At 39.6% G+C, this 26,538-nt stretch overlaps 1 protein-coding gene across 1 annotated transcript in view; it reads left to right on the top strand.

The window, feature by feature from the left end:
* Nucleotides 1-26,538, top strand: part of otofa (otoferlin a) — a gene marked incomplete at its 3' end in the record, with an annotated part of 53,295 nt that overhangs the window by 13,026 nt on the left and 13,731 nt on the right. The window contains exons 3-5 of the mRNA XM_023400444.2: nt 6,254-6,342; nt 15,147-15,246; nt 18,196-18,395. Coding sequence (XP_023256212.2) covers nt 6,254-6,342; nt 15,147-15,246; nt 18,196-18,395 — 389 coding nt within the window. The remainder of the gene's footprint in view (nt 1-6,253; nt 6,343-15,146; nt 15,247-18,195; nt 18,396-26,538) is intronic.

Below are 26,538 nucleotides of genomic sequence, written 5' to 3'. Positions count from 1 at the left end.
GTAATGTCAGCTTACTGTATGTGGGCGAGTGAAGTTCCAGCATTTAATAATTTACTGTTGCAGAGGTGGACTCGCTTGTATTGTACACGACGGCAAATTCAGAATCTTGTCTGACTATCCTAAATGATATACGGTATCGCATATGGAGCTGAGTGGTAAACCCTGCTGTAATGATAGGGTTGCTTATACTGCTTCTTTATGCAGTCTACTCTTATTTCCTTTATCCTTTCAGAATATATCTAAAGCTGCAGAATCCAAGTGTAGAGCGCTGCATGATCATAAGATCACAACAAGCCTGAAAACACAGCAGAGAAGACTACAGGCTGCACAGAAAATGCTCTTACTGTAAATATAACACGTTGCTCCCAACCTTTGTTGTGAGTGAGTGTGAAAGAGGGAACATATTGTTCATAATTAATCATAGAGGTGTTTTCATCCTCTGTGTCCATGGCAACAGTTATAAGATATCAAAGGATTGGGGGGGGGGGGGGGGGGTGACTGCCTGGTCACTCATCTGCTTGCCACAATACTCCAGCGTGGGTTCACAGCAGTTATAGCTGCTCTTCAGTTGAACATTTAGCCCCTCTGATTGGCCACTGTGGCCTCAAGGCTTCCGGGTAGCGAGATCATACCTGTCACTTTTAATGAGCGCCCCTTACTCCACCAATTAGGGTGTGTTTCATCTGGTACAGAGGGGGGATCTGGGAATAGTAATGTGTGTTCTTCAGACAGGCTATATAGAGATGAGGATTTAAAATAAGACCAGCGGTATTTTTATATATATATATATATATATATATATATATATATATATATATATATATATACTGTATATCAGTGCAGTGGTTATTGCCTTTCCAATTTCTATCGCACATTTCTTTATGCCCAGAATTTTGTGATACATATTCATAAACAGAGTATGACTGAATGTTGGTGTGGGCGCATTGCAGCAGGTTTACATCAGTCAGTGTTTGAGGCACAGTGACTACTTGACAGCTTCAAGTCCGAGCTGTGCAGAGCTTGGCGCTGTACAAAACAGAAGAAGAACACAGTGTAACCTCATATTGATGATTGTTTGTGTTTCTTCTCATTTTGTTGCATTGCAAGGCCCTGCACAGCCCTACAGGAGTTTTCATAAACTGCTGCTGATTAGACTTCAGACTAAGGTCATGTGGAGCTATACTGTAGATAACATGATGTCACCAAACTCACAGTTGTGTGAGTGATTTTCACAGCAGGCATTTTGACTTGTCACAGTTTGAAAAGCACAGGCGTAACATTAACAATGACTCTACTACGTGTCCCAGTGAGCCATGACAGTGTGACAGTGAACCAGCATGCACAACAACAGGGCCCTTAAACTGAGGCAGCTTAATGGAGTTCAGCCTTCATCAATTGTATTATTTATCACACCTGTATTTGTCAAAGCGTCCTCTGTGAAAAAGTCCTGTGATAAAGGTCTAATATTTCCCACCCTAAAGGCTCAACAAAGCTAACAGGATATTGAGGGGAATGTCAGTCAACCACAGTCTGTACACTCCCACATACCCACATATAAATTACTTCTAATAAGCCAAAAGAAGTGCAAACACCTATGTGGGTGTACCTGGGGTGCAGACATTTGTGAAAAGTGACGTTATTTTTGTTTGGTTTGTAGACTACACATTTTTTTCAAAATGGGGCGATAGAGTTTGAAAGATGTGGTGACTTTGGTGAGTGATGCTGTTGAGTTTCATTATGGGAAGTGTAGGATCCAGTGTTTTTGGAACTGGACCCATACTAGGAACCAAAAGTTAGATCTCTTGGCTATTTCTTTGACAACTCTTCTGTTGTCCCTTACCTTTATGGAAGTGCAATACTAAATAGCCGGACTGCTCCTTTAAATTGTGAAAAAGTAGCACTATTTACACAAAGTGTGCCTGTATGAATTTACCTGTGTTGTTACACCATTTGAGAGCTGATGATTAGAAAAACATTCTCCATTTGCTACCTCAGAAATATTGTTTTGTAATTTACTTTCATATGAATAACTTGCCATTCCTGCATTAAGGCATTTATGAGTAGGTTTTTTTATTGGTCCATGAAAAGTCAGTTTGGTAAAAGTTATTGGGAGACTTTAATATTAACTTTGTCACATTTGTGTCATTAAGATATAACATGGACAATCATCTGTTGTCTAAAGGTCATATCATATTCTAAAAAAATGGGTCACCATCTCTGGGATCTTTTACCCACTGGCAGTTCAGTTAATCTTAACTCTGTGACCTGATTATTATCATTTGTCAAAGGCAGCCTTATAACCCTCATGTATTTGTCTGTCCACGAGGGTCACCTGACGGGTAATATAGTGATCTCATAAATGTTTTATTGGGGTAACCATGACAACGCTGAATTAAACATAATGAATGCCGATAAATTGCATCCAGTCCCTGCATCCATTCAGTGCGCTGATGTAGCATGGCAGTGTGCTTCTGAACATACATTTGAACTTCATGCTGCTCAGAGACGGCAGATTTGGTTAAATCACGGTCATCAAATCATGTTATTTATTCATGTCTGTAGTACCTGTGAAATAAATAAACAGAGCTGAGTAAAAGAAATCTGGAATGAGTGTGCAGGCGGAATATCTGAATAAAAATGATAAGACTCTCCTTTTGAATAACAGAAGAGCATGAGCTTTTGCAGACCTATTTTTTCCAGAAAATAATTGTATTGGAGAACTGCTTATCTTGACAAATGTGAATATTTTGCAGCTTAATGTTGCATAACCCTGTCTGAAATTGCTTTCCTCTGAGAAAAATGGCACCTTTTTGAAACTGCAGTGGTCAATATTGTATTGTATTGTCTGACGTTTCTAACCGCATAGCCAAATGCCATTCGATCGCTTACTGTGCTGCTGCTCTGTTGAAAACTTTGAAACACATTAAAATTTCCACTTTCTCACCTTAATGGATTCCCCACTCTCATTTTACTTGTCTGCGCTGTGCGGGTATTTAAACAACGGTAAGTACTTTTGTCTGTGACCGTGACTGTAAAAGCATTATGCAACGTAAACAGCTTACTCCTTCATGTTGTGGATTCTTGAATGTGTGTTACTCTAGAGATTAGTAGCCTTGGACATTATAGCAGAGAATGAAGACGAGCAAAGCACTGAGACACATGTGATGGAGTTAACATGGCTGCAAGCGGAAGCTTAAAGTTGGTAAATCTGTGTTTGTGTGAGTAGAAAAGAGAAAATAAAGGGGGAATGTGTTACCTGTGCCAACACACTGCACATGTGTTTGCAGACACGGATTAAAATTAACGGTTTCCTTACTCTGGGGAAATTAATGTGGTTGCCCAGTGTCCCTGGTGGCAGATAAACAAAACATAATCACGCTTGCAGTTGTGTGTCTGTATCATTTGAGCTACCACTACCACTGGTATTTGTATATTAGCCCTCGTTTCCTCCATTAGCTGGGAGTGCTGTCATCCGTGCAACATTAACACCACGCTGGGGCCTCTTCCTTTCTCCACTCTCGGCTGCTCAAAACACACTGGAGGAGATTTAGTTGTAAATGAGATGTGGTACAGCTGTATTAGGCATAATCTCAGCTGAACGACCATCACTCTGAGGGTGTAGGCACTCTGAGTGTTGTGTGAATAATAGCTAAGAAGGAGGTAGCACTACTGGTCATGCCTGGATGAAGTCGGGGAAGGAACAACCACAGACTGCAGGGCCTCGGGGCAGAGAGAACAGACTGAAGCTTTAATGCAACACACAAACTCTTGTGTGCATGGATCTTTTAAAGGCAGGTCTAGCAGTAGCAGGTGGGAACCCCAGGATTCGATAATGGGACAGTCCTGATGGATCGTTTGCCTGACAGCCTGCGGTGTTTTCCTGAATGAGAGGCCAATATCAGCAGGGGGTGAATGAGTTTTAAATCACCTATGCAACCTTTATCCCCTTGCCTTCATACGGCCTCTGTTCCTGTGGTACTGTAGTACAGAGGAGAAGGCTCTGAGGTGATTTACTGAATGTGAATCAGCACATGAATCCATCACGTTTCCAACCTTTACAATGAATGTTTTTGTTTCTGCACTTAATTTTTCAACCCCGTCATAGTTAATTCAACACAAGAGAGCTGAATAATACATCACATATTGGTGTCAGATTTTACTAACGTGCCTGTTAATGAGACTTGTGAATAGGAACTGCTTAAGTGCTTTTATCACATCTATCATAACGTACTTTTCCCATAGATATTAACTACTGGATGTTTCAGAATTTTATACGTCTAGTATCCATCTTAATTATACTGATTCATGTTGAATGAATAATTTGGTCTGCCAAGGCAAAGCCAGCAGGAACAAACCCAAAGGGAGTTCTGGATATATTTCCTTGCTAATTTGAGCTTTAAAGAGAGTTTTAAGATGGTAAAGAGGTTTGTCCAAGCTTGTTTTCATTTTCTTACTGCATAATAAATGCTACAATTGGAATCAATTAAGTTTTCTCTATAAATAATTATACTAACTACAAACAGGCAAGTCAGGCAACAAACCAGGAGGGAAACAATGCAACATAAATCCAGATCGGATCAGATCAGATAACATCAGCCAATGCCAACTAATGCCAACATGTAATATGATGTTACATTTTTATATTTGTTAATTAGATCTTAATTTATTTTTTAAATTAAACAATGTGGTACACATTTTCCACTGTTCCACAAATTCACCCCTTAAATACAAATATTTTTTCATGACTCCTGACCCTTTCTTTTATTAACATGCATATGCTTTTTTGGCCACATCATTTTTTTCGGATTTAAAATCGTCCATACCGTAAATATCTACTGGTTTTACAATTCATTTAGTTTAAGATGACTCTTGAGCCTTTGTTGGGCTTTACAGGCACCAGATTATGTCACAAATGATTTATTCCTAAAGGAGCCCTTTGACACCCTCAAATCATCCAGTTGCTGCGTTTCATTCTTTATGAAGTCCCCTTTCTAATTGTTTTTAACATCAGTGAGTTAAACGATCAAACTCATCTACCTATTTGACAGTGCTGCTGACAGACTAGCCGTCTGGTAATAGACCCTCAGGGTTCATATATTCGTGACAGCCCTGTCACAAGAGATGCAGTATGTGCTGAAAAGTGTTCTGATCAGCCTGACAAAGCCAATTAGTAAAGACATCACTGAGGAGATATGTGTTGAAAATGGTTTAGCATAAATAAAAAGAATAATAATAAAGCTTTACTGTTTTTTTCCCTTTTCCTGTCAATGCTACATGAAACAAGCCACCTGAAATCTCTTCAAACTGTTTTTTCAGAGCTAATAAAAGTCAAAATGCCAAAGGAGGGTCATTGCTCAGACCTGTTTCCACACTTCTCACAACCTGAGCTCTTTTCTCAAGGATATCCAAGACATTTTCAAGAATTCATTACCATAACATCTTGCTTGGCTGCTGCTTTTTGTTGTTTAACCTTATAGGAAATAAGCTTATAAATATTTTTAGTCAAAGATATACAACCTGGAGATGTTTATGGTAATAAATAAAACATTATAATGCTTTTTTTCCCTCCAGAGCAGCACCTCTGTCTCTGGTATGGATTCTTTTAAATTCGAGGTCACTTCATAGAAGCGGATATATGCCGACACAAGGCCTTGAATCTGGCTCTAGACTCTGATCGACGTGAAGGAATAGACTTACATTTGGAGGAATGCCCTTATTAGCTTTCTAGCCGATAGTTAGAGAGTTAGGGTCGATATCAGTTCAATGGACAGACTGGTTCAGTACATGATATTGCTGCAGGAGGTGTGAGAAATGTGCTGGTAACTCCAAAGCTTCACTTCATGGACCGACTTCTCTGGTGGTCATTGTTGCTAACGTTTCAATTATTACATTTTTCAAGGAAAGATAACAAAACCCACCTACCAACACCTGTAAAGCTCACCAATAACACCATGTAAAAACAATGCATTGCAATTCTATGTGGGGGGGGGTCCTCGTCTGCAACTGTTTTGTGCCGGTAGCGGTAGCTTCATATTTACCAGAGAGTGGTTTCGAATCTTCACATCTAACAGTATTGTGAATCAAACATATATTATTGTGAATTTTGGGTTTTAGACTGTTGGTTGAACAAAACAAACAAGTTCAAGACAACTCACTGGAATGTGGGAAAAAAAATGGCAGCCATTTTCACACAATCAGTGTAACAGTTAGTTGCAGCTTTACTATGTTCTTAAGCATTTTTTTTTTTTTCCAGACATTTCGATGGCCCATTGCCAGCAGGCTGGATGGCAACGAGATGCTGGAGATCCAAGTGTACAATTACAGCAAGGTCTTCTCCAACAGGTAAGGCGCACTGCTGCTCCCAGCTTGTCCTTAAACCACACTGACCACACCAAACGGTGTTAGAGAGCGAGCTGTTTGTGGTTTCAGTTCCTTTCCGGCCTTCCTGTCACAACCTGTGACCAATTCAGACTGACACACGGCGTGTGTTTCTCAGCTCAAGCAGAATAGGCTCTGTATCCCCTGAGAGCATCCTCTAAATTGACTCAATTGTGTGTGTAACAGACTGCAAACCACAGAGCTGGCCATGAATGAGTATCACATCAGGAGGATGGTGGAGGTAATGAAACAGCATTAGATCCTCAGTAATGGGCACATTTGTCACTTCACACACTCCAAATAATCAGATCATGAAAAACACCCAGGGTGTTGCAGTGGATAACTGGGATCTTGTGCTGAGCACATCTTATGCCTCAGTTTATTTGCAATGTGTGTGAGAGTCTGATGTTACTGTGTTTGACATGATCCTGGCTTGTCGAATTTATTGATTAGGATGTACACAATTCAGACACTTTTATTAACAGTTCATAGCTTGTATGTTTTTTACTGACAAACCCCAAGCTGACGAGGGTGTATTCCAGTTCTGAGTAATTTACAGTTCTTAGATTAATGTGCTCTTCAGCACTGCATTGGCAGTTAAACCTACTTCAAGGATCCTGCACTGCTATCTAATTACTTCTAAGACATCACTTGTGTGCCAGCTATGTATGGAAACTGGCTAATTAGGAAATTTTTCTTCCTTTCTCTTCCTCCACCTCCTCCTCCTCCGCTTCTTTTCCTTGTTTTTCTAAATCTCTGTTTCCCTTGAAGTGTATCCTGCAATGTAGCTCCTCTGGATGATGCATCCAGATCTGAAAAGACATAGGCGGGTTGTGGCAGGAAGCCTGTCCATCTCCTGTGTCCGCAACAAATCCAATCAGATCATTGATGTGTCCACACTAAAGACAAATTACATCGCCCACACAGTCATTAGAACTTGCTTTGTCTATGTGCGTTGGTGGTAATGTGTGTGTGTGTGTGTGTGCCACTGTCTTTATAGTTTATGTGTGTGACCTTATCATGTCTGCCACATGTGAATGCAGTTGTTGTGTGTTAATGTGTGCACTGTAGTTGGTGGCATATTTCTCAACCACTTACATAGACAACAGAGTTAAAAGCAGGTGGCAGGTTTGCGGACAGATGTTGTATCAGATTTACATCAAGGCAGCTCTTAACTGTCATTGGGATTTTCCTGTTGCTATTGCGTGGAAACGGAAACAGCATGAGAATTTCACAGCCACACATGACAGTTGATGGAGAGTTATAGAGTTTAAGACGTGACCAGAGAGATATGTAGAACTCAGTTTGCAGTCCGACTACACTGAATTGGTATTTCTCTCCATTTTTCAATCTGCCGTTGTGTTCCCTGACTTTTCTTGTAACACTATCATGAGGTTGACATTTTTTGTTTTTTTGGTGAAATATCTTAAAAACCAAAGGATGGATTGTCATGGAATGTGGCGCAGATATTCATGATGTCCAGAAGATGCATCATAATAACTCTGGCAGTTTCCAGTCTTTTTATCCAGCACCGCCAACAGGTCAAAGTTTTCACTTATCCAGTGGAATATCTCCAAATCTAACAGATGGATCAGCTTGGAACATTGCACAACTGTGGTTTCCTGAGGAGGAATTTAACTGTTGCATCAAACTCCAGGTTTGTTGCCATTTTCAGGGCAATTTTTTCTCTCACTATTTTTCTTGCTGTGGCACAGGAAGACGATGCCCCCATTCCTAATGTAGCCTACAAATCTCTGAATGGCCTGGTTGTTTTTCCAACCATGGTAAAACGCATCAATAAGCGAACAGCTGGCACTCTAGCCAATAAGAACATACATAAAATATCACTTTTCCATTTGGGAATTTTAGAAAGAATAAACAAACAAAACAAAAAAAACGTTGTAAGACTTTTTCATCCAGACAATGCTTCACACCACCTCAACTGTAGATGCTTTCACATAATATAATATACACTCTGCCTAATGTATGCACACACACAAGTACTCTTGCATGCGAAGACACTTAAACACACATAAACACAACCCGACACACATTTAAGTGGGTAAATAATTCAAGGTGAGTCACAGCTTGTGTTGTTCTCACACCTGCTCCATATGTCTTTGGGCTGCATAATTACCAGGGTAACTGATCTGCTCTATCACTGTAGGCACCAAAACACTGTGAGGCCAGTGTGTCACACCCTGCGACCACAAGTGCAATCACATTACCACAACACAAAGGAGGAAGCAGTGTTGCATGATGGTCTCCATGCTGCAGTGGCATATAGACGATGTTTTATTATCTGTTTACCCTTGTGGCTCAGAGATATGCTTTTATATTCTGCACTCAGTGGGGTACACTGAGTTACTGAGATAGGGGGAGAAGAGGTGGTTATATGATTGTATGATTGTATATTCAAGGTCCATGGAGGAATATCAGGCGGTCCTTGAAATTAGAATCGGAATTGTTAATATATTGTTTTATGCATGTTTTTATTCATCAGCACCAAGCTTGCTATTTCTGTGTCCCAATGCAGGCGATGAATCCTCTGAGGTCCACATTTTTAGCCTAAATACACCATAACTTGTTGACCAGGCCATAATGAAATGTTATGACATAAGACATCTAGCCTATACTATTAGTTTTGGCCTCTGTGAGACCAGACAGACATTTTGCAGAGGTTGCAGGCTTTCACATCCTTTTTTATTAAATCAAAAATCAATTTTCATTTAAGAATGAATCTTCTAATCGAATCATAATCTTGAAAATCAAATGTTGGGGTAGCTTTCAGATAAAACTATGTTCTGAAAAGTCATCTAATTCCACAGATTCAGTCTGACTTAAGAAAAAACACAGCCTCTATATATACTCTATTATTTCCACAGTTTACCATACAATTATCAATGCAATAATCACTGCAAGTTTTCAAAGTATTAAAATCCTGTCTTGTACTATATAAGTACTATAAATGGCTGTAGCTATACATTTCTGGACCTTATTTTGTGTCTCACTGGTACCTGAAGCAGCACGTGCCACCAACACAGCTCCTTGCATTTTTGTATTGTTTCAACACAGGGTTGTTTTGTCAGTCTGAACACCCTCTCAGAGGCCTCAGGATATGGACATAAAGCCTCTGCAGTGTGGCTGGGTGCCAGGTCATGAAATTACTTCAAAATTAACAGTAAAAATAGTCAAAAGTATAGGGAGGAATAACAGGTGGCTAAAATGTACCCTCCAGTGTAGGTAAGCTAAATTAGGGGTAATGTGTCTCTAAATTTGAATTTAAAGGCTGCATGGCCGCTGAGTACAGACCAATTTTTCAACTTCTGTTCAAAGCTTGTAAGACAGGCAAAGAACAGTTCAGTAGTCCAGGTATAATGAAATGAAAGCAAAGCCTAATTATGCTGGTACAAAGAGCTCTTAGAGTGACTACAATTGTCCAAAAATGAAGGGAGTGAATATATTTTCAGGCTATTAAAACGTGGTGAGTGTCCTCACTTCAGCCCTCCACCATCAAGGAATGTGTAAAAGTTGGAAGTCCCCTGCTGTAGATGATTCCTTTTAAATAAGAATGCATAATGTTGATTTAAATTGGTATTGTAACATTTCTCAGAGAATGATTCCTAAATCAAAGAGGTGAAGAAAGCCTCCAAATTAGATTACTTACTGTTGCAGAATAAAAGTGTTAGTTCGTCTTGCACAAGATAGACTGCAATAATTTCATCAGGCTGAGATCAGCATGATCCCTCATCAGCAATTTTACTCTGTAATTTTGTTTTCTTTATGCAGTGTAATTTTTGTCAGTATAGGCCCATAGAAACAGCCCAATGTGGCAAGACTACTGCTTTGACTAACAGCTGCTGTTTCCTTAAGGTGTTTGTGCAGTCTCAAACTGTGATGCATCTGTATTCACATTTGGTATAAATATGATATGAGTCAAGATTATGTTGGTGACACAAGTCACTGGTTGTATGTGACCTTTATGCAGACTCTGATATTGTTATTAAATAAGATGAGAATGAATTAAAGTCTGACTGTCAGAGGTGTTATCTGAAAACTTTCTGTGTTCTGCTGCTCTGCAGCCACAAGCACAGACACAAATACTGATAAATTAGGAAAAGAAATATGTGTTTTAAAATTCTGGTGGTGTACGAGCTCTGTGTTCTCCCCTGAAAAACATATGAAACTTTTCAAATACTTTCTCTGTTGTTTTGAGAGTGAATATAAGATTTCATTATGTTGTTAGATTTTTTTTTTTTTTTTTTCTAATGCCTGAAGCACAGGAATGAACACTGTGATCTGTGCTCTTTTTTTATTTTGTTTTTCACCAGAAGCATAAATACATTTTTGTGATTATTTCACTGACATACCATGATATGTTTTTTCAAGCAATGGCCTCATTAAACTATTAGACGTGCTAATGGCATGGCTCTCGGAAGGTAAAGTTGGTATCTATCTATCTATCTATCTATCTATCTATCTATCTATCTATCTATCTATCTATCTATCTATCTATCTATCTATCTATCTATCTAAAGTTATTACAATCAAATTATATAACTTATATATAAGCTTAACTTATAAGTTACATAAAATATAAGTTATCTAATTTACTGCATTAGCCAAAAACAGACTTCCTGTTCGGTTATTTCATCATCACCACATCACCCAGTCCTGATTATGTCTTTACAACACGAGTCACTGCAGTACACTGATGGACATCTACACTGAACTAATATCATCTTTTCTGTTCTATGTGAAAAAAAAAAAAAAAAACCAACAACCTCATTACTTTCTTTTCTCCTTCTCTTTCGACAAGCTGACATTTTGATAAATCAAATCTGTGTCATACTGTATTTACACAGAATTTGTTATGTTACGTCTGTCCTACGACACAGCTGTTATGAAGCTGGAACAACGCTGTGGGCAGTACAGCAACAAGAGCAAGTAAACCGCACACCTAGATTGGCATGATATGCTGATGAACACTGACAGTGAAGAAAAAGGCTTAATAGTGTTTCCTTTTGTTTGTGGTTTTAAAAAATTCTATTACATGTGTGTGTGTGTGTGTGTGTGTGTCTGTGTGTGTGTGTGTGTGTGTGTATATGTGTGCGTAAAAGGAGGAAAACTGGAGTATTGATTGTGTCCATGTGAATCATGTTCGCTCAATCTGTTTATGTTTATATCAGCGTATGTTCACCGATGGGGGGCACTGCTTGGCAGAGGTTTTTCCCCCTGCTCGTCCAAGGCCGTGTCGCACGCACACCTGCCAGCTGTAACATTTCCATTTCACACTGTCCTCCAGCTGAGTTACCAGCAGCTTTGGTGGATTAGTGCAACCTTGAGAACAACTCTGTTTGACTTGGAAAAATATTTTGCATTTCAAAGTCATGCTCCAGTTCATCTTAGCCTGCTATTTCGTTACAGTCACGTCTCGATTTGTAAAAGAAACTTGAGGCTCACGCAGAAAAATAATACAAATTGAAAGGGAAGGGGGCTCTGAATTATGGAGCAGATGAAAGTAAATTGTTTGCAGAACTACAATCAATAATGAATGCCACCTTTTGAAGTGCTAAAAAGTGAGCCAGAACATGATAGGCCCTGCTCGGTTTAATTATTCAGCACTTGTGCACGCCTTACAATGGCTGAAAGGAAATGACAGATCATTTGCTTTTCTAAGTGACCCTGGATGCATCGATCTCCACTGTCTGGTGACGGAAAGAGTGAATTATATTCTGGGGCGGTTTATATTTTCTGTGCAAAAGTTTCTGTTCATCTTCAAAGAAAAAAGATTCGCTCCACACCATTAATAACCTTGCTGACTTTCTTCTTGAGACATGTCAAGCCTGTAAAGTTGAGGTGGAGTTGTTTATCAGGGGAACCTGGCACATAGGCACCTTCATAAAGAAAACATCTGCCAGAGCCTTTTTATTTTCCTGTCACTTGAACTCAAGGTGAAGTCAAATCTAAATTCACCTCATTATTACATTTTGAAGCTCTGCTGACAAATGTAGCCTCACTTTCTACTGTAGGTTGAATTCATCTCCACTGACTCCAGCGGGAAGGAAAACGTATAGGTGAGGACAGAGGTGGAGATAAAAGAAGGAGGGGTGGGGGAGGCAGATTAATCAAGGGAGAGAGAGAGAATAATAGCAGGTGACAAACAGTGCCCTCTCTTTATTTGCTCAATGATAAGATGCCATGCACGGCCTTTGTTGCTATTCATTGGTTCTGAATTTAATAAGATAGTATTTGTTGGTTTTTCATACTGAGGTGCAGGTGTGCTTGTGTAGTACAGCATGTGTGTGTATTTGTGTGTGCTCTGTTCATATTTCTCTGTCAATTTCCATAGTCCTGTTGGAGCGCTCACATCATTAGCTGTGACCCCTGCAGGTTTCCTGTGAGTGTGTGCGTGTGTATGTGTGAGTGTGTGAGTGTGTGTTTGTGCATGTGGTAAAGCTATTGATCGTATGCCCTTATTTTATTACATTATCACTCCCTGTGGACTCCTATCCACCCTGGTGGTTGTGTGTCTGCTCTCCCTAATGATTCTCTTGTTGCTCCATATGTATTATCTTGCACTGTATGTCACGTACTGTATACACTGACAGTATTTACAGTGTGTGTTTGTGTATGTGTGTGACTGTTATAGTAGAAATTGCATATGGCTGTGGCTCAGTGTGGGCTGGCCTCCATGTTCTTTGTGTGGGACTTGATTGCTCTCAGAACAACGCACTGTTTTGGGGGAAACTCTTTAAATTATTCACCAGCTCTAATTGGCCAGCTGAATGGGGACTGTACTGGGTTTCTTCCCACTGTTATGCTCTATGAGGGATCCCTGGGCAGCATAGGAATGAACCTTATTTTTAATGATCTTATACAGTGTGGGGAACAACAACAATCAATTTGTCTGTTATGTGTTCTTTGAGGAAATATTAAAGACAGGGACTGTATCTAATATTCTTCCATTGCACATTCAGTTAAGATTGTTTCTTCTCGTTTCCACTTTTGTGTCAGAGTTGCAGAGTTGGTTGTTTGAGGGTTTAAAACACTGTGCATTGACAATATAACATCATATCCAATAAATTTGGGTTTTATTATCTTGATTGATGAGCTTTGGCTGACACGAGGCATCTATGTTTGGATTGGTTTTCTGTATCATTAGCTGCTCAGCCGGTTATATTGGAGCGTTTAGACGAAAGACTTGGATGTTGACAGGAATGATGATTACAAATCGGAAACTGGTAGTTACTGTAATGGTGATAAAATGTGAGCATGGTAAAATGATACTAACATAATCCATTCATGAGGTTTTATACAAATAAAAAAAAGAAACTTCTCGTAATTGATGACAAAAAATATCAAGCTTTCAGTTACCTTGCCGAACTTTAATTTTGTGATCTAAATTTGTAAAGGTGTTTTCTCTAAATGCAGATTCAAAAGAAAAACGGTAAAAAAAAAAAAAAAAAAAGGTCAGCACTGAGTTCCTGCAGCCTTCAGCTTTACTCTTTAAAACAAACTGAGAGGACTCTTCTTTTTCTTGCAAACTCCAAGTAACAGCCACCTTTGGCAAAACGAAAGCAAAGAATAACCTTTTAATTCAGTGTGCTGGGTGATTGAATGGTGTGTGAGTCCTCCATTCTTCGACTTGTCCTTGGGGGCATTGATAAGAGTTTAAGAAAAGAGGTTGAGAGTTGCTGCTGAAATGTGTTGAAAGCTTTGGAGAATAAACTGAGTTATTTAGAATATATGTTTTTTGCGGTTTCTTTGATTGCTCCAGGAATGGTGGCATTTCCTAATCAATATAATTATATACAACACACATTTTTCTCATTGTCACACCATAGTCAACTGTATTCTTAACAGTGGTAGTTGTAGTTGTATTTTATGAGGCAAACACCACAGATTACCACTTCAGACGTAGTTTATAATCAGTGGGCCTGAGCTCTTGTGTTGGGAGTAGGTTTCCATGATTTTAAACATGTACAGACAGCTTGGTGAGCACCGTGTGGAGGCAACCATATGGAGCAACAAATCAAACCAATCAGCTGAAAGCAGCTAAAAACTGTCAGAAAGCCACAGAGAGGAGAGTTGATGCTCAGTGGGATCAGCAGTATTAACATACTAGCTTTAACAAAAACAGAACAACTATCAACTATTATTTAATATCTGATAATCTTAAGTATCACATGAACATCCTTCACTTCTTAATGTTTATTAATTAGTTCTGTGTAATATAAACAGATTGAACGACAGTAAATGTACTCTTCTCACTTCTCACAGCTGTGCACAAAGTACAGGTAACCGAGAGGAGACTCCAGGTGAAAAGGGGGATTGATTGACATTGTGTTTGTGTATTTGATGCGCTATCTGCTTTCTTTACATTGCTTTTGAGGTGTGACATACTGTAGTGCGCTAGTGACAAAAGCAGTTCGGCACTCTCTCAATGTCTGTCAGAGCACATATCCATCAGCACCCATCCGCCGTCTGTCCATGACTCTGTCACTGACACACACTCACCTGCTCGCTGTGAGACAGAGCGGTGGAGAACAGATGCTTTTGGTCAATAAAGAAAGTACAATTTGTCAGTATTTAGAAGCGTAACTATAAAAGTATATAGACTAACTATGTGATAATGGTTAAATCTACACAGAGGTAAACAGATGGGCAACAGAGGAGGAACAAAGGACAAAAACACATAATGCAATGTATTGATCTCATTGATTTGTGTTAACGATATGCGTCTCCCTGTCCATGTTTTCCTGCAGACTGGTGGGGACTTTCTGCATGGTACTTCAGAAGGTGGCTGAAGAGGGACACCTAGAGCTGACCGACACACTCATTGATGATAACAACACGTCAATAAAGGTATGGATAAACACTGCTCTCACAGTGGAGTGTCAGTGATCTATAGGTGTTACGCTGTGATAGAGTTAATATTTTTGGAGAGCGTCTTCATAACACTTGGTTGCTCGGTAGATGATGTGTACAAAGCAATTTCCAGGAATGATTTGTCTGCTGAATCTGTGTGAATACCAACAGGTATAAAATAAGAAAATAATAATTTCAAACGAATGAATAAAAAGTAAAACTGAGCTTACTGCTACAGTAGCTGTTTGAACGTGGCATAAAGCTCATTTATTCACTACAGAGCTTTACAGTGCATTTCAGTTTATTACTTTCAAGTAACTGTTGCAGTGCAAAAAAGCTCTAATAAACCCACTGTATGCTACCTGTCCAACAACAAACAGCAGACAAAGGTAGTAACTTGCTGCTTGGAGCATCACCATGAAGCATTAAGCAGCTGAAGAGCCCAATATTTGTCTTGGGGGCAGAGCGAAAGCAGAGACGATATGAGACAGCTTTAAATGCAAATAGGCAACTGTTGCTAATATTTTCACCATAACAGTTTTATAAACTTATAATGTTCATTATTTCTTTATTTGGATCCCCATTAGCTTCCACACAGTGGTTGCTAATATGTCAATGTTGTGTTTACAGCTTGTTGTGCTGTCCCAAGTGGCCATAGAAATAATGATGTCAGGTTTAACAGCAACTGTGGGTAGGTTACATCTCTAGTCCCATTTAATCCGTTGGTATAAACTAAATCTGTGTAGCCGAATTTTTCAAATAACTGTATTCTAAATTCAAGTGAAAATCACAAAGTTTCCAAACACACCGAACATGTCAGGATGAATTTAGTGGAAATATATATATGTAAAAGAGGCACAGTGTGAATACTTTGATGGAATAGGGCAGCTGTAAAAACATTTGCATTTGCAGTTTAAATATTCCACTCAGGTGAAACATCATACAAGTTCAATGAAGAAGCTGGGATAAGCTGACACAGACGGAGTGGAATAACAGAATTTCTCCACATTCACTTAGAGGGGAATTTAAAAGAGAACAAAAGAGTCCAAAAAACAGTGTTCCAAAAGCAAAAATTTAACAGTTTATGTATGACTTACCTTACACCAGTAGAATGAAAAGGAATCTTATTAACCAGCAAAATGCATTCACAACTAAATTGGGGAACATTAAACAGAGAAGTCGATCTTCCATTGCACCTGCAGCAGAGACGACAGGAGAAATAACAGCCTTCATCCGACCTATAAACGCACCGCTGTTGTTATTCCATCAACAAGGGCCTGATGGAATTACAACATCAGCATATCACAATACTCGCCATTAACATGAATCCAGATATTCACTATTGATTGGAAATAGTGTTTAGAACAGCTAAACAGAGAGCAGCTCCGTGGTAAAGATAAGAGTGAGGATGATTTCGCCACTGAATACATAATGTAAGAGTGAATATGTATGTGGAAATGAAAGCAGCACAGTGGGATGTGTAAGGGAGAACTTAACCATATGAGATTTTAAAGCACCCCGGGGTGCAGAGCTGTGTTACTGGAGCTGGGAATGCTGATGTGATGTTTCTGAGATGATGACACACAACATGGGAGTGCTTTAGGGCTCACACAAATACACACACACACATGCACATGCTCACACACACTCATGACTGACATATGTGCAAGTGGATTCTCATGAACAAACATCATAGCACGCACACATACACATACACACACACACACACACACACACACACACACACACACACAATTAACAGAATTTCAGTACTGCACAACCATGTAGCAAGAAAGTGGTAAAACTAAGCCCGACATAACCCAAGAGCAATACAGTTACTTGCAACTCTGCACTGGTGTGGTCGCCATGGTAACAAATCCAACTCCTCATGGACTACAGTGATTGCCTTGCGAGGATGTAAGGAAGGGAGAGCGACAAAGAGGGAGATGGAGGGAGAGAGGGGAACGAGGGACTTGTGTATATTTTCTCCTCATCCGTCTCTGTCAGTAGAATAAATTGGCCACTTCGTAATAAACATCAGGTCATTGTCAGGAGGATAATATTTGTCCAAGCACGGCTCAGCAGAAGACGCCAAAGACAAACTACGGTGTCACCCGTAATTCTGGCCCACATTCAACTAACCGTTACCGTCAATCTAAATTCCTCCAGCAAACACCAGCCAGAGGAGATGATTTATAGTCTTGTTAAAGTTTGTTGCCTATATTGAGAGATTTTTCTAAACACAATTAAATGGGCTGCTATAGACATGCCAAGACTAAGCCTCCAGGTGTTGGCTCTTTTGTGTTGGACTCTGTCAGTACAAGTTTGGTTCGGCAGTGGGTGCAGTGTTATTCTATGTGTGCTGAGTTTAACAGCTAAAATAAAAAAGCTAAAATATTCCAACATTTTATATACAAACAAGAATGTACAATATACATATATACAGTATAATGTATAAGAGATAACAAGATATCAGGTTAAAAAAAAATCACAATAGGCCAAAAATGACTACTTAGTAAAACTGGATTCGAAGAGGCAATTAAAAGGAAAATATTTGTGATATGCGTTGGTATGCCTTTGCTCCTCGAGCTTTATTGAATCACTTTAAAGTGATCTTGACAGCTGAAGGAGCCTAAATTATGATAACACTCTGTCATCCTAACAAACAAACAAATTACATTAGTGTCAGGGACATTAATTGGGTTTTGATTTTGGCATTGTAGGAGTTTCTAGATTAGACATGTCATAAAGATCGGCTTCATTTGGGTACAGGGATGACACACACATCAAACGCAGCTGAGGGCAGGAATAAACAGATCTGCTCAACAGGTGGAGGTGGATCATTTGGCAACTTTTATTATTAAAAAAAAAAAAAATTGATACATTGAGGTAAAATTATATTTCCTTTTGATTTGAAGTTTTCATCAACGTCCTCATCATTTTCAGACCAGTGTTACCATAGAGATAAGATACCAGCCGATGGATGGCACAGTGGGAGCGTGGAGCGATGGGGAGTTCCTGGATGTTCCTGATGACCGTGACGGGATGTTTGCCTTTGAAACTGACAGCTTGCTTTCTGGACAAAGCCACGGGTCTGGGACGTCCCCTGGACGGTCCTTACAGGGATCTATACCGACCTTCAGAAAGTGAGTCTAACATACAAATAATCTCCATGATAATATGATTACAATAACAGCATTTCACAGTGAATCGGCCTGTTGATTTGCCTCTGAATATTAATATTAATTTGATCTCCACAATACAAAACACGATGTTTTTGTTTTAAGTACGAACTAGACCCAGGCTGTGCAAGGTTATATAGATTTAGTATGAAACACCGTAAGAGCGTTGGCCCTGCAGCTCCACTCGCTTCCTCTTTGCCATGGTATTTGGTCTTTCTCTTTGGTTTGCTTGTCATGATTTTGCTGAATAGTATGTGAAAATCTGTGGGTTGCATCGATCTCCACTGAGACCATCTGCACAGTAAGAGCCCTAAATCCATCATTATACTGCATGTTGAATCGGAGAGTGAAAAATTGTGTGTCTGCTTGTGTGAATCTGTGTGAGTGAGTGTGTGTGTGTGTGTGTGTGTGTGTGTGTGTGTGTGTGTGTGTGTGTGTGTGTGTGTGTGTGTGTGTGCATGTTTTTGGTTTTGTTGACACTGAAAGCCCAAGTTGTGCTTTTTTTTACTGAATACAATTAAGGAAGTGTTCAGGGTCGGCCGATAAAAGACTTGAAGCAGCCTGAGGAAAACAAGAAAAGTTTTGGAGCATCCCACGGGTGTTGCAAAACAGATACGGTGTTTGGCTTTGGTTGACAAAGAAATACTGTAAAAGGGTTCAGTAAAAGCTTGGTGAAAGTAATCACCAAAGTCATGTAGCTAACACGTATATATAGCATCCGGTACAATGTCAGAGTATTAATTATGCTGTTTTTCGACTACATGACCAGTTCGTCACCCTTTTCCAGGTGAATAAGCCTTTGTCCTTGCTGCATAATGAGGGCACCTGTCATCTAGTTGCTGTGATAGCACACAGCTGTCAGTCAGACTTTGTAAAGGCTGCCGTAGGGATTTTGTCTTTGGGGAAAGAAGTGAATGAGTTGCTGAGAAAATGTCAATAATTTCCAACCTAGCCATCAAATCCAGCTGTAATCTGCCTCACTCCGGTGTAGGCCAGACTAATGGAATTGTGGAGAGATTTTTAATAGCCTTACCACTTTTCATCCAAACCTTTTTATATCTTGAATTACCAGCTGCTCAGTTAATCTCTGATTGAGAGGTTCCCAGAATTAAACTTCCTAAAGATGTTTCATTGTGTCCTGAATTCGGACATCTTCAGCCAGTGTTAATTGTTCATCTTGCGGTAATGAAGCGTGATTGTACCGGAGATGATAACCTGGAATGACTTTCTCAATCCTCTAGGGAAGATGAGGAGGAGGAGAATGAGGAGGAGGATGTCACAAATGTAGCCTCGAGTTATATTTTCCGCAGCCATCTGTCTGCTTTTACCTGATTCTGGTGTGGGGTTTCGTGTGTCTGTTTTACCTCCCCTTTCATGTGAAGGTAATATTTCACAGCGATGTCACCTTCAAAATCAGTTTTCTACAAGTCTGATGCATTTGATGAAGTTATGGAAGAAAATTTTACCCTCCCAGGCATTAAGCATTATACTCTCAGAACTTCTAAAAGCTTGGAAGTCTTTCTGACAAACAAACTGCAAACTGGGACTCCTCCATTAATTCTACACATATCGTTCTGGGTTTACACACGAATGCAGAGTCGAAGAACAAACAGAGGAACTGTGTCCACTTGGTACATGGTACACAGCTCCGCCCACTGCTGTCTATTTCTGTTGTATCACCTGGAGCCTAAAGGTCATGTGTGCTGCTTACTGAAGAGTTTGCACTCATGGCAGTTTTCAGTGGGCATCAAATTTCATTATAGCTATACAAAATGACTGCAGTACAAAGTAGGTGGCTTATTGGGGTGTATTGGTTCCTCCTCATCTCCTTAAATGAGTGAAATTGCAGTTGAACTTGACCAACACACTGCTACCACCTCTCCTCAACCTCCCTCCACATTGTACGCAAGCCTGCAAGATGATTTATGGTGGAGCCCGTAAAGCTTTTTATGCTATCTGTGGCGCCACAATGAGTCGGTTTTGCAGTGAGTTTTGTTATTCCTAATAAATAAATCACCTCCTGAGTGGTGTTACTGCCAGTGAAGCAGATCTGCTGAATAGTGCATGCAGAGGGAACACATGTGCCAGGAATGAAAAGAATGGATTTAAGGCTGCGGTTGTCATTTGATCTGTGGACATCAAATGCTGAAAGATGGAATAATGAGGTGAAGTGGGGTTCGACGTTGGAGTTTGATCCTATTTTCACACTGGTGCAAGGGCTACAAAGACAGGATTTTCTTTGCTGAAACAATGCATAAATGAATCGCCATTGCTCCACTGAAACATAAAGCTGTAAATAGTCATTGTGTTTATTCAAACCATCTAAATATGCATGAATCATTTGCAAAACATCAAACTACTCAAAGGATAAATATCAGCCTGTGCAAAGCCTCTGTTGAAAGTATAATTTACTCAAACAAGTGTTGATTTATTTATCATCATTTTTTGCCAAGTGTATGATTCATTTATCTATCAGTGAAACTGCTGTGTTTTCAAAGCCAGCTCTGGCATCACATGTCGATGATGGATCATCACTCAGCGCTGTGGTGCAGGTGTCGTCTGGTCTTTTGTCTCACTCCTCTTTATCTCAGTGGATCTGCTCACTGCAGCGCTGACTCCCTGTGGAAACAGTCACAACAACAGACATGTCAGCTAATAGAGAAACCATGACATTCATATACAGTATAGATATACTGATAATGAATATAGTTCTCTAGCCTTCGTTGTTATATGCATAGGTACTTTTAGGCCCGACCCACACTGGTGTTTTCACTTATGTTGCCCAATTAGACTTATTCACAGGACCAGTGTTCCCAACTTAGTGATTGACTTTCAAGACCCTTAAGTGACTAGGGCTGCCCCGACCAGGTTTTCCTGTTCGACTAGCATTAATTGATTCAATCCATTAGTCTTCTAGTCATTGCACATTTATGATATTAATTTGATTATTTAAATATATATATTTTGGGGAGGCATCAGAAAATGGTTTGAGTCCAGGGCTGAGAAAGAATATTATAACTGACATTGCTAGAGCTGTGCTACACTACAGATGTACCGGTATGCAATTACTGGAACAGACTGTCCCGTGTGTATGGGTTATTTTGATATTTGAGGTAGTCTGTCCGTTAAGAGACACCGTAACCTTGCGTTAAGCCAGGAGTTGTTGTCAGACCCATGCTTGTGACACACATGTTAGGAAAATAAAGAAGTTGTTGCTGCTGTTCATTGCACTGGATCTCTGTGTCTCGTTTATTATTTTATTACTAGCCACGCCCAGTTACATGAACCAAAAGCCCCCAGTTACAATACTGGCTAATAACTACAAGGTCCTGCTTTTATTATCAATGTCTGTCCATGACTGACTGAGTGACTGTGTGTCAGCAGATTTTTTTGACCAAACAACCAATCAAAACTTGTTTGACTAACGTTTAATCGACTATTACTGGGCAGCTCTAAAGATAATAAGCTCTCCAAACTCTTTCGTTCTTAATTATAAGTCAATTAAAACTCCTGTGTTGGTATGCAGGGCCTTAAAGAGACGTTTATTTTTATCCCTGGAAAATAGGATTGTGTTTCTAACCATAAACTCCAGATAAGCAGTAGGTGTTTCTTTGGTGTTCATCTATTATTGATGTCAAATATGAATCAGTAGTCTCCTGATGCAAGTTGTAATACACTGTTATTGTGCACTGTGGCAAGCCTCCAGCTTTCAAACAGTAAGTCCTTGTCAGCAAATGAAAAATCTTCAGATCAGTGAATCGAGACATTGCTGACACACTGCAGTCATAGATAAGGCATTTCAAAATCTCTTTCTGTTGGGAGCTCACAGATAAACGGCATAAAAAGTTTATTCAAAGTTTAATTTTTGTACGCAATCATAAAGATGTGAGTTGTCATTTTCAATCCTTCATACTTGGTTTTAAATTATCTGCAGGCTGTATTTTTTTTTTTTTTTTATCCGTTCTCCTGCTTGTTTTCTTCTGCTGAGACAGATGCTGGATTGAAGGAGTTCTCTTTTGAATCTTTGACATTTCTTGTTTCTTGTTATGTAGATGTATCCTCTCGAGGGACTGCTCTGTATTTCAGCTCTGCTGTTATGATATGACTTGCAGTGGTTCTTATTCTCAGTTTGTGTGATAGTACGACACTTTGAATGAGTTTGTATCACTGTGCTGTGTTTGGTTTTTTTTTTGTTTTTTTTTCCAAGCCCTGATGACGACATGCCTCTTGGGTTAAATCTTAATTTCCGGTATCACCTGTGTGTTTGTCCCAGATAGGATTTAGTGGAGCTGTTTCCTTCATTATTGATGATTATTTATAAGATTACATAAAGGGAAATGTCCCTGGAATCCCTCAGACGTCATGAGGGTTGTCGAGAAAACAGGAACATTTTGTCTTGGAAAACTTTTGAAGCAGTCTGAGTCATAGCTTATCGTCCAGAGACTTTTTTTTGTTCTAACCCAGTTGATGCAATAACAGAGTAAAAGATGCAAGAGTGCTATTTTGGAATGGATTTTAAAATTTTAAAAGTGATGCATGTTTCTGAATATACATTCTCATAACCCTTCCTTCCTCTTCATTTTCCTTACCATCCCTGTTTTTTTTTTCTTGCTTCCTCTGTCTGTGTTGTTCAGAAAGTCCTAATGGCTTAAATCATACACACAAACACATTGTAAAATATTGTGTAATATATTTATTCTATATATAAACGCACACACAAAAACACAGTTAAACACACAATATGGCTCAAGGACTTTTTAAAAATGTTTTGTTTGCTATATGTAGGCTGTTAAGGCTCAAGGCTCTTTTTTGGGTGTGAAGGCATTAATCTTGCATAAGCTTCTAACTATGTGAGACTAATGAGGGTAAAGTTGTGAGCAAACACTCAAAGTATATCAATTACTAATTCACTTAACTTTCCTGTAGACAAATGAAGCGGCTACACAAACTCACTTGAGGAGGTGTCAATATCACAGAGATAAATAATATTGATATGTGTTTATCTGTTTTATCTGCTGCCGTCATGTAAAGGTTGTAGAGGTCTCACTACAATCAAAGTGGAACATTACTCGATGCATTCAGCAGAAGAAGAAGTCTGCCAATGAAAGAAATCAAGTATTGTGAGAGAGAGAGAGAGAGAGATAGAGGACTGCAGAGCGTTCAATAAGGTGAGAGTTCTCAGTATAGAAAGAGTTTTCATCTTATCAGGTAGAGCTGAACTTTTTCAGGCTCCAGTCCAGGGATTCTTGGAAGCACCGAAATATGTCCATCCAATCCATGTGTCTGTGAGAGACAGAACGGGGGGGGGGGGTCTGTCTCATTGAGCTCCATTCAGCAGAGCCCCCAGAGCAGAACATACAGCACAGCCTATGTCAATAAATTATTGATCGCTGACAGGCTATTTTTTTATCTTCCCTTTATTCATTTATTTTCTTCTGAATGGGAGTTGTGTGCAGCGGTTGAGAGAGTTCCACACGGTGAGACAACACAAGCAAAACTGGATTCAATCTACGTAAAGAGGTAACTGTTGTTCTCACCTTGGTGCACATCTACACAAAACTTGCGATTGCACATTGTTGGAGCTTTTGACCTTATGGACATTCACGAATACAATACACTGAGCTGTTTCTTTAACTTCTTTCATCAGCTCAGTTTCTTGGTGAGATTGGCAGATACAAACGCAGGGTGCCACCGGCTCTGCCATCACTCAGCGAGCATGATGTGGACCGCCCATGCTGGTTGGTCATGTGACACGCCGTACATGACATACCTTCTCCTGAGCTAATAATACCTGCCCTGTAATGGCTAGCTTGGTTGACGGTGACAGGACAGTAACCTCTGATATTGTAATACTACAGATCCATTATTTCTTTACTCATGCTCACTTGTTCATGTTTGACCGCCCACTGCGAAGTAAGTTCAGAGCCAGATGGAGTTAACTGCAATTGACTCACTTGTCCTCCGCTTCATGTCCCACTGCTCGACATGCACATTAAATATGAATTCGTATCTGTGAGGAAAATGTTTTACGCACAGATTGAAAATCTTGCTGTACTTAGGAGATGGAAATCAAGCTCCCAGGTACCAGCGAATAACCTTGGGAATAATTCTGCTTCATTTAGATCATTCATCTTTGCTGCAGTTTACACATGTAACGAGGCGATTTATTCATGCTTTCATGTATTATTGATTCGCCCACAATCACACCCAGACACTTGGTACAGTTCATTTTCTCCTTTGAGCACATGTACTTATGTTTTGTGCTTTTTAGATATGCGATAGCTTTGCTTTGCATACAGTAGTGAGCTTGCCATTTCTTTATCTACAAAGTTTGAATGAACTTCACTTTCATTCAAGGTGTTTGTTTGTTGAGTAGATGATGCTGCAAATGATAGTCACTGATGCATTTGTAGTCCTTATTTCAAATCAGAAGAAAAGGAGAGAGAAAATAATAGGTACAACGTCTTCTTGAATCGCTACTTCTTTCTATTTTCTTCTAAAGTTTGAGACTTTGTGAGTTTTACCTGCAAACTTCCTAAGCAAAGTGTGAATTTACATGTTTCAATTTCTCTAATTGGAAACCACATGTGAACTTTCTTTGCCGTGTCACCGACATCTTTGAAGGTTTCATCATTAAATCAGCTTAGAGGGATGGCTTGTTTAAAAAAAGAAAAAAGCTTTCATGGTTTATCTCATTTTAAACTCAGACATGGCCTCCTGCTGGAAGCATTTGTCTCTGATCTTTGTCGTTGTGTTCCTCCTTAAATCAGCTCAGCAAAGGAAAGTAAAAGAGAGTTAAAGGAGCGAATGACAAGTAAGTAAAATATTTAGTGGCTCAGTTTGTCTCCTAGAATTTCCCAGTGACTTTCTTCTCTTTTTTTGGTTAAAAATCACTAATTGTGCACAGAGGATTTACTCTTTACCAACGGCAGACCTGCTGTAGATCTTACTTGCCTACAACTGCTGATACACTGATATATGTTATTGATATATGTTGGCTGTCCTCATCACAGTAACCACAGTCCTGACAAGTAACTTGGACCTCTTGCGGCTAATCTCTCTCAGATGCCAAGGCAAAAGTAGCATGAAACACGATAAACCTTTTAAGAAGGGCAGTTGGGTGTATAAAGTGTCTCTGACTCCATATGCCTCCAGTAAATGTTGGTTTCCTTCAACCATGACCAAATTGTTTCCATAACCAACTAACAGTTTTATTTACCCAAACTTAACAAGACTTTAACTATAGAGGTGGCAGATCAGAAAACATCAATGTGAATCATTTTTTCCAAAGGCAGTGTAGGAAATGTATCTCTAATAAGAATAAAAGTGAGTTTCTCTGGTCAACACAGAGCTGCACATTGTTTGTTGATTCAGCTTTACACCTTGGGATGTTCATCTTTATGATGAGTCAAACTTTTGCTTAACTTGTCTACATTTCCTCAGGTGTGCTGCGAGCACCAGTGGGCACATTGCGAGAGCTCAAAAATGCAGCTCCCACAAGGTTAAACATTTATTTTAAATTGAAAGTAATCCTCCAACCAATGTGCATTACAATGTTCTCACTGTCACAGGGTGACATATAAATATTTCCTCTTTGTAATACAAAAATATAAAAGTACAACATTATATGAAGTTCCTATTAGTTTGTTTTGAACTCTAAAGGCCGTCTGGACTTGTTTTGACTCTCATTTACTTTGGTGGTGATGCATACAGCCCCACCCACTCCATCCTTCTCCTCTTCCTCCTCCTCTCTTTGTATCTCCAACCGTATACCTCCACCTCTTTCTCTCCCCCTCCCCTCCTCTCTCCTCCATCATCCACTCATCTGTCCAACTGTTACCTGCCTGGTCGGTCTGTATCTGATCTGCACCTGACAGTGGAAGAATGTGGAAATATTGTTCGAAATAAGAAGAAGCTCGGAGCAGATTTATGTTGATCTGACCTCTCTGGGGCATTGAGTAGGATCAGTGGGGTCTTTCATGTGGTATGTATGAAAAACACCTTGTGTGTGTGTGTGTGTGTGTGTGTGTGTGTGTGTGTGTGTGTGTGTGTGTGTGTGCATGTTTCTTTTGGTACCTTGTTGAATTATAAGGAGACAAGGAGATGG

The sequence above is a fragment of the Seriola lalandi genome, unplaced genomic scaffold, assembly GCF_002814215.2.
Source record: "Seriola lalandi dorsalis isolate HSWRI2012SDOR001 ecotype SW California unplaced genomic scaffold, Sedor1 jcf7180002052469, whole genome shotgun sequence".
NCBI classification, from domain to species: Eukaryota; Metazoa; Chordata; class Actinopteri; order Carangiformes; family Carangidae; genus Seriola; species Seriola lalandi.
This window is presented reverse-complemented; position numbering and strand designations above follow the sequence as displayed.